The 16,862-nt window shown below is 39.5% G+C and overlaps 1 protein-coding gene across 1 annotated transcript; it reads right to left on the bottom strand.

The window, feature by feature from the left end:
* Positions 1-1,112: 1,112 nt before the first annotated feature.
* Positions 1,113-16,850, bottom strand: mospd2 (motile sperm domain containing 2). Its single transcript, XM_041056882.1, has 15 exons — positions 16,711-16,850; positions 16,559-16,616; positions 15,978-16,133; positions 14,867-14,953; positions 14,529-14,683; positions 13,067-13,127; positions 12,869-12,907; positions 12,622-12,746; positions 12,300-12,473; positions 7,536-7,651; positions 3,746-3,839; positions 3,312-3,408; positions 2,543-2,663; positions 2,263-2,365; positions 1,113-1,689 (listed from the first exon to the last, which is right to left on the bottom strand). The coding sequence occupies exons 1-15, from the start codon at positions 16,741-16,743 to the stop codon at positions 1,537-1,539; spliced, it is 1,572 nt and encodes a 523-aa protein (XP_040912816.1). The 5' UTR covers positions 16,744-16,850; the 3' UTR covers positions 1,113-1,536.
* Positions 16,851-16,862: the final 12 nt, after the last annotated feature.

A 16,862-nucleotide genomic window follows, 5' to 3' on the forward strand; every position in this document is an offset into this window, starting at 1 on the left:
GACGAGTCTGTCTGGAAACAACTGTCACATGAGCGCTCAAATAATTTTCCACTTCAGCCATCGTGGCATAACAGAAGGTGGTGTTCTGTTTTTCTCTGTGCAGTGCAGTGTATCTGAACGACCTCCCGTGCTCAGTCAGGTACTGTGTGGCTCTCAGATGCACTTAAAAAATCAACCCACCTATGTGTGATACCAAAGCTTTTACTTTTATTCTCCAGTGGCAAGCACTCCATTAACCCCCATCCTTTACTACCAAAGCACTTACTACCCAAATAGTGCAAAATGCATTTCTTACTGAGGGTTTAAGTGAAAGATACACACACATGCAAGTTTTACATCCAGCGCACCCATTCACTTTTCCTTCACAAACAGCTATTAATGGAGAAGTTTCAGACTAAGACGAGAAGGAACCATATGACGGGTTACCACAAAAATAGAATGAGTTACAGAACAAGCAGCACAATGATATCTTCAGGGAATAAACATTTTATGGCACCCAAAAGAGCCCAGTGTTTATAATCAACGTTGGATTAGTTTACTCATTATTGCTTGAATCTTTCTAATCATTCCTCAAATGCAAGCAGCTACCACCTCCTGCAAACAAGCTGCAAATGTTGCTGCCAGACAACCATTATGTGCGAGCATCTAATAACCAAATTGTAATCATTCCTTGCGCGGCAGCTCATGTCCTGATTGCTCCGAGCTGGATCTTGTTATAGATATCAGTGCTTCCCACTAAGCTACAAGTGGGTTGTGCCATGTCCTTGTACTCGCCAGTAATTGCTTTGGTATTTTTAGTTTGCAAGTGTCGGGGTAATTAAAACAAATGGAGGAGATAGTGGAAACAGAGATCTCCTGTGGCTTCTTGGTCTGAATGCAAAGAGGTTTAGTTAGGTCATACACTGCAATGTTTTCAATTAGACACCACCGTACTAATGAGAGTTTATTAAAGAGTGTGAACACTTATGCAAAACAGGGCAACTGGGTGGCCGAAACATCTACATAAGATAAAGGCGGGTGCGTTGATGTTCTTTTTAGCTACACAAGTTTACTCTTTTATCTCTGCCTGACTTTACTATACAAGGAAAAAAATACTATAATGTTAAACAAAATAAGTTGGAAAAAAAGAGTTTATTTTATATTCTGTAGATTTATATAATGTAAAAAATTGTACATCATGATCACAAAAATAACTCATCTTTCCTTAATATTGTGACGTTTGAAATAAATACGTATTTATTTTTCCATGATCAGTCATTAAAAAATGCTGTTAATGATTTGATGTCACATTGTTAAAAGTGTCTCTGTTATGTTAACTCTCAAGTGCCTGAAAAGAGACAAGTACAATCTTGTCGTGTAGGAACTCCACAACAACTCGCATGTCCCTAAAGTCAGCGCTCCTCCTCTCCAGCCTGTGGGGAGGGTGGGTGAGGGGAGCGCACAACGACCGTCTCTCAGGTGGTCAACTGCGGCCCCACTGGAACTGTCTGTCTGTGGTCGACAAATTCAGGTGGGGAGGGAGTGCGCTGTGGCTTGTCAAGATGGCCGCTGGGCTGTACCCAGCAAGTAGAGAGACAGCAGGTTCAGCACCATGAGGACGAGCACCAACACAATGAGAACCTTCTGCACCCACAGACATGTATTCAGCTTCTGCTCCAGCCGTGAATTGCAGGCCATCATTCGCATGAGCTGGTGGGATAAAAACCGAGTGACTCACCTCATTTGTCAGTGTAACACCATCGTAATGAAAGTCACCGAAACAAGTCAAGGTATTATAGATGTACAAGAAAACAAATGAACAGATCAAGATTTTGGAAAATAAGTCACTTGATGCGCCGCGTCTGTGGGATAAGTATGAAGCTGGAGCAAGGATGCGATTAGCTTAGCTTAGCATAAAAACTGGAAAGCAATGGGAAACTGGCTTTCTCCAAACCTCAGAAATAAGCCAGCCAGCAATTCTAAAAACTGTGACTTATATGTAGAAGGGTAATGTAGAGGAACAAGGCTTCTCTTCCACCAGAACTCACTGCTAAGCTTCAGATATTAAAAACACATTCTTGTATACCTATGTGCTGGCTGCATTGTATTCAGGGCTATCTGTATATGATAGCACTATGTCACCTTGGGCAAAAGGGAAGCTCTTTCTGTGAAGGTGGACGGAAGTAAGAGGTTGTTATTCCGAGTTTAGTAAACACAGATGTCGCCAACAAAATGGTTGTCAATTAATTTCATAAGTGTGTCTTTTTGTTGTATAGCACTCACCACTGTGTTTAATTCCTGTTGCCCACTGGTCCCTGTATCCACGGGACTGTCCCTGAGAGGGGTCACTATTGGTTTGATGCTCTCCAGAACATGACAGCGCAATCTGTGGGAAAGGTACAGTCGAATGAATCATGAGGCCATCGGAAGGACATGCAGCCTACAACACTGTCACAACTGTAATACACAACTGAGAACTGTGTGGCAAGAGGCCGTCACCAAGAGTTCACACATTCCTTGACATATTTACTGACATGGTTAAATAGCAAGTGCAGATGTGTACCTGTGTTCCATGATCTTGGCTTTTGGTACTTCTTTCCAGAACTGTGCAAGTTCTTGTGATCCAACATTGTCCATCTCAGCAGCCATAACCAAAAATCTGTCCTGCAGAGAGGCCTGAGAACCTGCACAAAAACATTCAGGGCAAGATTAAACCAGAAACTGGCAGGCAAGCTAGTAATTTGGACAAAAATGTCACTTAAATCCTCAATGTCCACATTCTTGTGAGAAAACACTGCTTTGAATCACCCCATTACATAAAAACAGAAAAGGAAAGGGTTAGATTTTTTTTTTCAGTTAATGTGAGAGAAGAATTTAAACTGCTGTTTCAATCAATAACAAACCAAGGTATCTGACTGATTTGCTTCAGAAACAGCAAGGCCATTTCTGAAAACAAACAAACAAAAAAATCAGTGCTAGACATGACAGTACTGAAAGGAAAAACACCATGGCATAAAAGCTACAAAAAAGCAACCCTTAAGTAGGCAACTCTGATTCTTCTGAGCTATGTGCAGCACATCATAACCTGCAGCTGACATTTCAGTGCTCGAAGGCCACAAAATGTTTTTACTCACGCAGCACTGTCAGTTGTCTGATGGTTTGTTTTGGGGAGATGATTCTTTTATCATTCTTGAAATATGTATGTCAGGCTAAGAAAAGTGCCTGCCGGCACTTTGAGAGGGTAATAGTCTGGACCATTTGATTATTCTGAGGTTCATCATTTCGAAGCATCTGCTGTGAGTGGAGAAGAGTGCAAAGCTAAAGTGCAGTACCTCCATGTAAGGACACCACTATGTCTACTGAACCTCCTGGTTCACAGCAGCTGCTGCTGGGCTTCACTCTGTACTTCTCAGGTGCTGTGGTTCTAACCTGTGGTGACAGAGGATGCACCTTAAATAAATCTTTTGACTGAGTTCAATTGCTAGTCGATGAAATATCACAAAATAGGGAAAAATTCACATCACAATTTCTCACAGCTCAGGTTGACATCTTCAAAGTGCTTGTTTCTTTCTAACAATCTAAAACTAAAAGAAATTCAATTTACAATGATATATAAGAACAAAAGATTCAAGCTACCAATCACGTGTCAAAACTGCTAATTTTCTGTTCCTCTATTAACAGATTAATCAATGTAATCTCATGCCACGTTCACAACCTTAACCAGACATGTCAGCACCCCCACACACGAGAGTGCCTTCACACTCACCTTGAAGGCCACTTGATTTTTGGTCACATTGCTCAAGATAATGAGACATTTCTTCTCTGTCTCCCCAGAACCAAAGCAGAGCTCCTCTGCAGGGCTGGAGGGAGATGAGAAAACACACACAGTGTAACAGGAGCTGGGTGGAAATCAGGGGCACGGGTCTTAAATAAAAGACCCGCAAATGGAAATAAAAGTTTCCATTTGCTTCACAACATGCTTTACACATCTTTTTTTTTTTTTTATTTAGAATGGGTTACTGTCGTTCCTGTGCCTTGCAGCCTGTGTGGTATGATTAGCCTGGGACTTGTTGCGTTTCCTGCTATGCATCACCTTAACTATCAGCTTGAGCGAGTCTTTCCTGGAGGATGATAAAGAAGTGATATTTCGCAGCTCAAAAAAATCATGAACATACTTTCAAATGCAGGGTTTCTGCCAACCATGTTTACACTGGTCCCCGTATCCACAAGTCTGCAGAAGTGGTATAAAATCAATAAAACACCTCCATTGGCTGGATAGGGGGATCTGGGGACAAAACTGAATTGTGAACCCCTACTGACCACCTGTTTGTGGAAGTCTGGTTTAACACTAATTCATTTAGAAGAATGCATTGCAAATGTTTGGCAAAGGACAAGTTACAGGTAACAGCAGCACCTGCCTTAACACCCTTATTATTTCAGTTGATAATGTGCATTCATGCTGCATATTTCCACGTTTGCATGACTCACGTTGTGACAAATGAACTGACTCACACAATTAATTTGGAGCTGAAACAATTAGTCAGTTAATCAAAGAGGTAATCAACCTGTTGGCCCAGTTGATAACCCTCAGCAGTGTTAACGTCCTGTGGTTTGCAGATTTCAACATTCTTCCGCAGCTCCTGACTACATTTCTTCAAACCATTTTCACAGCCTCTGATATGCAGCTTATTCTTGACCCCAGACAAATCTCTCTCAGGCTTTCAGTTGCTTTGAAAAACCCAACTCCTCCTTACAGGCTCAAAGATTAATTAAATGGAATTATTATCAGGTTTAAAGTCCGACTGAAATTACATTCAGGCATTCCTTTTTTATGTTTTTTATTTATTGTTAATCATTTCTTATTGTCAGGGTGAAGAGAAGAAAACATCTTTGGGGAAATATCAGAACTACACCTTTTCTGACAGCATGTTGGTGTCTGTGTTTGATTGACAGCAGCTCACAGGCTGAGCACTGGAATGGGAATGAAAGAGAACATAAACAAAGATGCGCTGTAGTATACAAGCTATGGGCAGACAGTGCTTTGCTGGCAGTGGTACTGAAGAGTAAAGGCCCACACCAGCATCAACAGGGACTGCGACATTTGCAGACACGTTTAGATGCTGTTTCGTGCACTGCAAATGATAAGCTAACTAATTTGTTGTTGCAAACTGACATTAGCAATGCGCTTATCCCTGCTGAATGTTTATTTGGTGGCTCGTTCATCAAGCTAAGGTGCAAGACAAGACATGTAAGTTAGATAAGGACGAGACATCAGCAGAAAAGTTAATGTGGGTTGTTGTTCAAAGTGGTATAGCAGGCTGCTGTCTGGCTTTTCACAAATAAAAATGAAGCAATTTGATTGGCTGTCTGGATGTTTTTGTTAGTTTTTTTTTAAATGAACATTGGAGAAATAACAGTGTTCTGACAAATTACTGTAAAAGTGGGAGATGCAATCATGAAATAAAAAAATAAAGTATATATTTCTGCCTTTTGGTTTCTGATTTTGTCCCAAAGGAGGAAACAGGTCATGTGACTTACAGAGCACATGCAGTGTGTATGCTGTTTCATTTGCAATTTAATTTCTGTTGGACTTTAGGCAGGACAGAGCTCTGATCATGCATCAAAGCTTTGAAATCTGGAGCTAATGCAAATCTGTGACCTAAAATCTAGGGATGAGCTACCTTGCCTCACTCTCTGATTCTTGTTGTTGGTGTGAACTTGATGCTTCTTTTAACCAAGTTTGCAACTGTCAAATTTGGTTATAAATAGTATATGATCTCATAAATTCAGCCTCAGTGAACACTGAACACTTATTACATTTGGGATTTTAACTTTGCCAAGAAGAAACTGGCAAATGGATTATAATATCTGCCTTGTATGTATAAAGGTTCTCGTTGATGCTGCTTGGCTACGTTTCATGGGCTAAACAAAGATACATTTTTATTCTTCTTGTCCTCGTGCGTTCGTTTCTCCAGTAAAAGAGCTGTAGCGTCTGGCATTTGCTTGAGCTCAGAGTGAGTCTTCTGGCTCTGGAAACCTTTGGAAAACACAAGATCAAAGCCCCCTACTCCCTCCTAAAGCCCCCAGCCTTGAATTAAGGTTAACCCAGCTCTTAAACATAATTGCATTTAAGGCTCATTTAAATCTGTTTATCACTATAACTCACAGCCCAGAGCTGTCAAAATCCTCACATCAAAGCCGTTACTCTGTTAAAATAGAACTCAACGGATGGTATTCATGAAAATGAGGAGTAATATCATACAGTGTGTGAACATACCGCTAAGTATTTACCCAAGATCTAACCACATCCCCGTGTGGTCGCTATACTCCTTTGCAATACACCGCTTTTGAAGTTGACACTCTTTGCAATTCAGCAAAAGCTTAATTAAAACATGATATGTCTGATGACACGTGCGAGATGTGACGCTCCTTTCCTAAAGGTTAATTGATCATTGGCCAGTTCTTCTCCCTGATTACTGTGACATCATTAATAATTAACAACACCAGCTCACTTCTACTCAATAAACAATTGATTGGTAGCATCCTTAATTCCTGCCCACATGTGACCAGATCAATTGAGTTATAAAGGTACAAACACATCAATAATGACTTCAGGCTTTGAGCCAATAGATGAGAACATTTTAGTCAATATGTACTGTACAAGGCAATTAAAAATTGCCTTTTTGCATATGGCTCCTCAATACACATATATTCAGTTACAAGTTTATTACGTACACCTGTCTTACCTTCATGAAGGTTCTAATTTTACGCTTTTGTTGTTTTAGCAAGATGCACCTAATTAACTGAGTGTACATTTAATCAGATGGAAAACAGTGTAAAGTCAGCCACAGTGCAGCACCTGAACAAGCTTTGGGGCATCATGCATAAAGGGGATTAGCAGAAATGCTGGGAACAGAGGATGGACTAATACATGAATACACCATCAGTTCTGGGAATCAAACCAACTGCTGACCAGTTGTCTCCCTCTGGCTTCAGGCCCTTATGTCTCCCAAACACAACTGAGTTCTATCTGCACTGCGAAGCTGAATTCTGTGCAGATCCAACCCCAGTTGGATACAAGTGCAGAAACACTAAACTGCTGTTTAGGTTATGTATTTGATGTAGCCTGCTCAACTACTATCGACAAGAGTCTAAAACCATGCCAGCAGCTCTGTGAGGCTGCACAGCAATGCTTTGAGCTAAATAAAGTCAGGATATTAACACGGTCAAAGTGACAATGCTAACATGCTGATGTTATGCAAGTATAATGTTCACCATCTTGGTTCAGCGTGATATAAATACGTGAACAAAATATCTTCATGTCAGTTCATCTGGTAGATGTTAAGATGTTTCAGCGTGGACCAGTGGTGGACAGAATAACTGACAGATTGGCATTACTGTCCCTAGTGCCACACCACTAGCATGGATTAAAAAAAAAAACACACACACACAAAGGGAAATTTCTGCCCTAAAATTTAGTGATGCTTGATCAAGTGTAAGTAAAATTACACAAATGTAGATGACCACAAAATGGAGGAGGGAACAGGATGACCTACCTCACATCTAGCAGAGGGCCTTTGAAGGTGGTCAGTGGCTTCCTGGCTCCTTTGGTCCTGGCACTGTCTCCTTTATCATTGTCCTCTGTCCTCAAACTGTCTTCCAGGAAATTCACCTGAAACAACAAAGACCACTTAATTAGAAGAGAGACTCAGAATAGTGATAACGTAATCATGTGACCCTTATCTGGTTCCTTCTCGGAAAATGAAATGATTGACCCTTGCCCTTCATGCAAAGAAAGCTATCAGTTAATGAGGCCACTGACAGTCATCTGTAATGATGAATAAATGGTTCTTGTCAAATAACGGAGAAGCATTATGTTATCAAAATAGAATCTTTCTTACAAAATTTATTTTTTTCTTTCACTAAAAAACGTCCATGGTGACTCTTAACCCTTCTTCCTAGCAGTCTCCAGTGGGAGCAAAGAACAACAGACAGCATGTCTATTCATAAATGCAGAACCAAATTAACCCACAAACTCATGACTTATGACAAAAAAACAAAACGAAAACAGTTCAACCAGGACAGAAGTCACAATATCACACATTCACAGACTTTTGCTTCAGCATAACATCCATAAACCTTGGCCCCAGTCATGTGCAGAGAGACCACAAGACCATACAACAGCTGACAGGACAGAAATTGCGAAACTTCTGTATAAGCACCGGACATTATGAGTAAAGTAGGTAATTTGGGGAAAAGGATGCTTTCACAGTGTTTTTGGCACCACATATTGTGTAAACAGATGGGAGAGTGAGCACATCAGGGGAGGAATGGAGGGAAGGGGCAAAGGTGAGTGGACTATGTGCATGTGATGGCAGCATTTATGACTCAGAGGGGAAGTGTGTCGTTTGCTGTGATAAGCAACAAAACATGTCATCTCAATTTAATGGCTGACTGTCATGTAACTGCCACAATGAAGACATCAAGAGATAATCAGCTGCTGATGAAATGTCTCTATTTATTCGTCATTTTGAAGAGCAAGCTTAACACAGTTAGGAAATAATGTGAGTAGAAAAAAAAGTAAAACATGCTCAATTTTGAATTAAAAATGAAACTTTGAAATATTAGGTTGTTTCATACAGATATCAGAATTCAAAGTGTTTTGGTTAGAATATCATTGGCACTGCTTTTGCCATATCCGTCAAGTTCATACCAAATTCCATTATAGATTAACAAAGAACAAAACAAATGGAAATGTATTTAGAGAAAAAATAAAATAAAAACAACTTCATTATAATAATCATGTACAAAGAAATAAAACGGACCATATTAAAAGATTTATAAAGTTAGTTAGAACTTCACCATAATTTCTACACACTGTGTAAAACATGAAATGAAAACAAAAAAAAAAAATCACTGAAGATTTGACATCATCTAAAATGAGAAACTTTAGAAATGCTAATGCTAATGAAGAGTGTCTGTTGATTATACAACATATATTAAGGCACAAAACAAGATTGTCTACATCAGAGGTGTCCAAACTGTTCCACAAAGGGCTGTGTGGCTGCACACCAGACTTGACTCATTTAATCAACTGATCTCAGTCTTCAGACAGTTGATTGGTCAAACTGTGTGCTCTTCATTGGTTGGAACAAAAACCTGCAGCCACGCGGCCCCTTTGTGGAACAGTTTGGACACCTCTGGTCTACATGATTAGCACCCTCCAGAGTCACAGACCTCGTAAGGATATTGTTAGTGGAAAAGGCACAGAGGGCTTCTTTTAAAAAGTCGCCTCACAGGCACGAATGGTTAAAGATTTAAAGCTTTAGGTTAATAAAGTGATCTACTACTACGTTAATAACGTAATGTAACAGTAAACATCTTTGTAGTTTTCTAATCTGGAGTTAGAAGATAAATATTATGAAATTGTCAATAAGCAGCAGTGGCTGTGCTACGCATTTTCTCTGACTTAGTTAAACTGTGTAAGGAGTGTCTCTCTTGGATCAGTGTTTACATGATACTGTGCAAAAAGGTAGGCTACCCACCATTTAGCCTACATCCCTTGATAACATAAGTCAAAATTTCTGTGGTTTTTAAACAGTACAGTACAATTTAGAGGGTCAAATGGAAATGTGTAGTTCCGGGACAGGTCAAGGGATGAACATGTCAAGGGGTGGTGATGCCATCAGTCGACTGTGAGGGAGGTGCACTCACAAAAATTCGAATCACGTGAGTACACCTGCCTTTCCAGCCTGTAGAAATCTTCCGGACACAGAGCTCCTTGTGTGGGTGTGATCCTACACTGCCTTACCACCTCCAGCCCTTGTTTCAAAACAGAGAGAAAGGCAATTAGCTTCCTGAAGCCATCGAGTTTTCAGCACAGTGCTGCCTGGTACCCAGAAGAATTCAGGTCGGGGTGGGTGCTGGTGAAGGGGGCGGGGGGCTCTTCTTTATTCAGACAAGATGGATGAGAAGCGGAGAGCTGAGCAGAAGTACTGTGGAATGTGTTCAAGATTGGCTTGAAGTGCCCACAGATTGACATATTAACACACTGCCACAGGTTTACTCACAGTGCAGGCTACTAGATATGAAGTCTAACTAATAATGCCAGAAGAACATATCAAGAGAAGAATTAACTACTAATTAACCTCACTGCCACTCTCCTCACATCTCACCTTAGTACTTAACATTTATTTTCTTTTTATTGTGTTTTGTTTTAGGCGCTCTTGGTTCATTTTTGGTCAACATCCAACAGTATAATAACTTTCATGTAAAACTATGAGTTTGCAAGGAAGTCCTTACGCAGGTTGTCTTATCTAGCAGATAACAGGAATCAATAAGCTTCAGGCCAAAGGGTGGCATTTATAAAGTTTTGAGACATCAGTTCAAATTAGCATGTAACTGTCAGCCAGTGGCAGAATTTGAGGTCACAAGAGTAACAATTAACCTTGAATATTCCTCAACAACCCCCTGAAACCATTTGACTGTAGACAGGCATATTCACACACCTATTTATATTTTACCACACTGTGTGGGAAGTGACACTGGGGGGGTGGGTGGGTGGTTGGGTAACTTTAGTTTCTCATGCTAACCTGAAGAAAATCTTCCTCTTTGCCACAGAGCTGATTCAGGAGTTCTGATATGTGGACTGACATCTCTAGGGACTGTAGTGTTCGTTATAATACAGCGAGTAGGTTTAATATCTGGAAATGAAATTAGTCACTGCTCCAACACAGAGCTATGCATCTTTTCTCTGGGATTACGCAGGGTAAGTACACCCCACCCTGACCAAAATTACGCCAGAAACTGTGCGATTCTGTGTTTATATTTTACATGAATAGCATTAACAAAACTCGTGCCTGTAGAGTATTGCTGAGGCTAACAACTGACTGATTTGCATATCTCTGCTTTTTAAATCTAAATCTGCTGCGCATGACCAATGTGGTATTTATTAACAATGGGAGCACTGTTTGTTTGTTGGGGCTTAGAAGGCTCAGGGGAGTAGCCTGGGGTGATGCAGCACTGTTAGGTCTCTCCAGTAGATACAGTTCGTATCCTATAGGCAGCAGACTAAAAAAAAACTACAGCACAGTCATGTTCTAATCCTCACATCAAATGTAGGTTAAACCCAGGTCTGCTGCTCCCTGACTGTGACGGGAAAACAACAACAACATATCTTTAAATAACAGCTGCAACACCAAAGAACGACAAAGCAAAAATAATAAAAATCCTTGGCTGAAAACAAGATGCATCAAAATAATGTAAATTTACAACTTTGGACAAGTTTTCCAGTTTTCCTGATACTGGGCATATCCTGAGATGATCCCCTTAATACCCTCCATCTATTTCCATGCAGGCTTTCTTTGCATGCTGCTAGCTAAAAAAGAACCTAAATAGATTATGAAATGAGGGCTGGCTCATCCTGTAGGGAGTGAGTAGGATCTGTGACATAAGTTGCAGTCCTGCTGCAAGCAGGTGAAATCTGGTGACACCAGAGTGAGAGGGAGGTGGCAGTGGGCGCAGACATTTTCAAGCTGAAGCCTGTGGGAGTCTCAGTGATGGTGCCACACTGGTGCTATGTGCTGCTGGTTGGGGGAAACAGGAATCCAGCTGCAGCAGGAAACAGCTCAAGTAACAGACTTGACAACCTCTGTGGATCACAAGGAGCTGAGAGGATGAGAGAGGCAGTGTGCTGGCTGTGATGCATGAGCTTTGTTGGCGGGATTTAATTGCATCCAAAGACATTAGGAGTCACCTTCACAGGGACAATGAGCAAGAGCTTAATGTCTACCAAATCAGGGCATTACTTGCCACTTAATTCACAGTTGTCTCCACAGAACAGCCTGATTACATGCTGTAATCTCTGGCTCAACTTAAAGAAAGTGGGTGAAAGAAGAAACAGGCGAAATCTCTGACCATAGGGCATATCATTTGACTGGGAGGAGAGTGTCACATCCATAAGACATGGACACCACTGCCTGAAATGCCAGAATCCCAATTAATTATGACTCAAATCACTCTCAGTTCTCAGCAGCCACACTGATAACAGAAACACTGGTCCTGCTTATTATATATTTCAACATCAGCAATATTTGATCACATCCATTTGCCAATTTTATTCAAAAATATAACACTCATCCATATTCAGCACATTCATGCCAAAGTGGAGACTTACACAACACACAAGGAGCAGTCCTGCCTTTTACTGTAGTGAAATTAAATGGTGTATATGTGTGAAGAAAGTTTAAGTTTTTTTTGCAGCGCACCTAATTTCTGAAACAACTGATAATAACTAGATATAAACTTGAAAGAAAATGTACCTTTTTGGGCTTTACTGCAACCTCAGAGTTGAAGCTGGACTCAAGGGCATCTTTTCCCTCCATTTCACCCTCTTTGCTCTCTGTCTCATCCTCGCTAACAATGGGTCCGTTATCACAGATGGGCGTTTGGAAGTCATCATCAGGAAGAGGAGGATAGCTGTATTTGAAGGGATCCTGGAATGTAGACAGATAGGTTTTCAAAACATGTGCATGGTCAATTTAAAATAAGATGGCCGCATTAAAAGATGATAAATATTACTGAATTTGTGACTAGTTCTTTTGTAAGTGTCTGACAGACACTAATCAAGACATAAAAACATACCGTTCCACCCATGTGAGGTGGCAGGTACTCAGGGCCTATGAATGTGTGGACCTCAGATCTGGATGCAAACTTTAGTTTGCTGATTGCCTCGGGACCCAACCAACTCTTCACAATCTTCCACGCCGCTGAAATGAGACATTTTATGTTCAATATGTCAGAATCAGATCAGTATTAAGATAAGTTACTGATGGGCATAAAAATATACAAGTTTGTATGGACTGTTAACAGAGGACAGGCTCAGTCTCACCATTCATGATCCAAGGCATATCCACAATGATCATTTTGGCTGAAATGATAAGTAAAGACAGTGTGTAAACATCAATTTATATTTAAAAATATTAAAGTGCATATATTTGGTTTGATTTGAAAGTAGTTGTAAATCACTATTAATGAGTGAAAAAATATTTCTATTTGTATAATTATTCATTGTGCTTTTGTTACTTACATAAAAACTTTGGATAATATACTTTGAAGCAATTAATAATGTACTTCACAAAATCCATGTCCTGAAAAACAAAATAAAAACAAAAAAAAACAATGATTTAGAAAGCAGAATAACACGTTTCAAATAAAATATGCTTTATGGATTTTCAACAAGGAAAATGTTTGTTCACTCTTAACCACCTCTATATTCCAAGTGACACTTACAAGCTCCTCTGAATGATCCCCCTACTTGATCCCTCTCAAGGAACATGTCTGAGAAAGATTCTGGATGTTATTTTGCCAACTTTTTGAATTGTATTTCACTTATATTTTGACATGAACAATTTGCAGAATAGACAATTATATGCCTTGCTGTTATTTGCTGCTTTGTCACCATTTGTTGACTCTACCTACATCTAACAACTTTTATCAACTCCAAGAGTCAATCTTCCTACAAGTCATTTAAAGAAAGAGACAGTTTGCAGTAAATGGCTTGGACTCATTTGCATTTTCCCCACATAAATAACAAAGGGCTTCTGATTCAAACAGATAATTTCATCCACTCTTTAGAGAGCACTAGAAAAAATAATCATGGCTAACAGATAAAATGCATACTATAAATCATATCTAGAAACTGCATATCCAGGTGAAAGGTTCTGTCAGGCTTTAAATGTTTTTTTAGGGGAATATGATAAATGTTAATGTTACTGTTTTATGCTAATTACAATCATCGGACAAACAGACGATACGTCAGTAGATACAGCCTCTAAACCCTGACTGGGCTCCATAATTGGCTAGAAGCCTTACTGCTATGCAGGAGCCTCACTTCTGAGCCTTAATGAGATCATGCTGGCTGCCCTTGATCTAGCTCATATGGTGGTTCAACAAGCCTCAATAAGGCTATTTTCCAAACTGATCTTCTAATCTACTCATTTCATATTTGAGTTGTGTAGCTATTCATCCTCACTGCCTCGTTTGTGTTGGTTTATTTTTGTATTTAACTGAGCCATTTCTCCAGGAGAGAGCCAAGCCAATGAAATACACTTGCTGACAGAGAGCTCCATCAAGGAGCTAACGCCTGTGACACAGTGAATCCACGGATTAGACAGTCCACTCGAGCTGACCAACGGGATTTAAAGGTTACTTTAATCTCCAAAGTGTAAAACCATTGAAGAGCATCAGTCCCTGCAAGACCACAGCTCAAACAGCAAGAAATATGAGGATTCTCAAAAGCATTTCAATCACAGCACAGTCACAGTAAAGAAATAGTCTTTTTTAAAAATAAGAGTGTAGAATGTTTAATGGGAAGGAAATAAGAATGTTTGTTTTGAAGACCTGGATAATAAATATAAGAATTGTATTAGAGAATAACAAATCAGGTAAAAAAAAATATAATATATATATATATATTTATAATAAAAGTAGCAACTGATATAATTACAACACACATTTTGAATTTTGAAACACCATTATCATGGACTTACTATATTGCCAATGCCAGACTCGGTCATGTCAAACACAACAGTAAGTGGCATCCCAGGTTCTTTCTTTGCATACCGCTCCAGCCAGAAGGCAACATACTTCTTCTTGTCCAAGGTTGTTTTTGCGTCCTTGACGTGTAGCTTTACTTTGAACCAGACTAAAACACAGGAAATATAATTAAATACATTCATTTTTAAATTAAAGTATGAGTAGTTTTGGATTTGTATAGAATTTTAGTAATGTTTAAACTCATTTAACAGACCAATAAAACAGTAAAATAAAAATGGCTATGTTCATATCAGTACGGCTTAAGTAGGTCTGTAATAAAACATGCACATACAGAGCTTGTTGCCCTCTTTGTCGTAGCCGTGGAGGTAGACAGCACCAGTCTCGAACATCCATCTGGGAATGGTGCTCTCAGTGAGATCTGAAACACATAGGCAGACACATATTATACTGTAAACTGGTGTTTGTTCTCATTTAAAGCATAACTATACATAACATGGCTCTGTAGGCAGAGGGCAAAGGTTATTTGTAAGGTTCTTACACATCTTATACACTATTTAAATCCTTCTCTCTATTTGTAGGCACACAATATCTTTCATTAGAACATTTTTTTCAGTTGTCCTTATTGTAGGTAAATTGAAGCAATTTTAATTTTCTGAAGCGTATTTAAACTAGGACTAAACAGCAGTATGTTCTTACTTTTCAGAAGACTGTTTAACATATTTCAAAGTCAAAGTCAACTTTATTTGACATGTTTATCATAAAACTGAACCACTGAGGAACCTGGGGAGTTTCCCTGAAGTGGATTTTCCTGAAACTGTTTGAGTTAGCACACAATAGCATGCTTATCATAAACTAAGAAAAAAAACTGAAATAAGAAACTAACAACATATGGCCAAAGTTATATGGCCCCTGCTGCCCTGGGTACTAATGACTTGAATAAATCACATTTCCTAAAAACAACTGTTTGACAAATTGAATTGGCTGGATTAAAGACAAACTAACAGCCACTCAGACAAATTCCTCAGAAAACAGAAACAGTGGGAATTGTTCTCAGTGGTAGCTTTTGCATGGAGATATGGGTGTTTAACACACAATGACACTCTGTCTGGATCCGTCCCAGAGGGGCACAAAGACAACGGGTGATGTGTGTCGCAAGCTTGCAAACATCTAAATATGGAAATGTCAACATTTCTCCTTTTAGGTAGGGTTGGATATTGAACTTTTTGAAACATGTTATTAAGCACTGAAAGCCAGCATTATAGATGTTGTGTTTAATTAAAATGCCTCTGCAAAAAAGTTACTTAAAAAAATACTGCTTTGGGTATTTTAAAGTTTTAAAGGTATTGTACTGGCACTACTGTCAAGAAGGATCACCAGCCTTACTTTGATGGTGATCTGAATAGTGCATTTCATATTGCAAACTATTCAAAAGGACTTCTTACCATTCACACCAAATTCTTTTCTCCACTGAAAACTTTCATCAATCATTTTCAAGGCATCAGCAACAACATAAAGTCTCCATGTCAGGTAGCCTTCCACCAGAGAATCATCTGTTTGAAGCCTTTCCACATCTCTGGAGTCATATTTATCTACAGAATCTGTAAACAGAGACATAAACCCATAAACACAAATGCGGAATCACATGACGTTCAAATTCAAAAGAGGGCCAGCACAAGATTTCCTTTTTAAATACACTGACTTTTCTACTTTAAAATGCTGTTAAAGTCCTAATGACCATATTGTGTTGTAAACTCAGCTAAATAGCACCTTGAGGCCATAACGTTATACCCACAGGCTGTAATTAGTCTCAAACGTTACATGCGGCAATACAGAGCTAATGTTAGCTAGTTATCTGATGGCGCTTATTTGGACTTATTTGGAGAATTTAGGTCAACATGACATTTAGCAATAGTTTGTGGACAGTTAACCTGCAACGCTTGAATTTATGTAAATGACAATAACCACGCAAGTGACTAGCTTAGGAGCAAGTTCGTTTCCGCTTATTGACAATAACTTGTGTTACCTTGTAGGAACTCATTCTTGAATCTCTGCCTCGTCTCCTCTATTTTCTTTTCGAGGTCCTGTCAAAACAGAGTTCCTTCAGGTTACACACGTCTTTAGTTTCAATTTGCAAAACAGCTGAGAAAAGGGTGCTCCAGAGGTCTCAAACGGTACCTGCTCGCCTTCGTGTTGGTCGAGTTCAGCCATATTCAACTGTCCTCGGCTCTCTAGTAGTTCCTTGTTGAGCTAGCTAGTTAGCTAACTAACGTTCAGATGAATCAGTGCGAAGTGTGAAGCTGACGTCCTGTTTTCGCCATTTTGGCTCC

The sequence above is a fragment of the Toxotes jaculatrix genome, chromosome 15 (genome assembly GCF_017976425.1).
Source record: "Toxotes jaculatrix isolate fToxJac2 chromosome 15, fToxJac2.pri, whole genome shotgun sequence".
Taxonomy (NCBI): Eukaryota; Metazoa; Chordata; class Actinopteri; family Toxotidae; genus Toxotes; species Toxotes jaculatrix.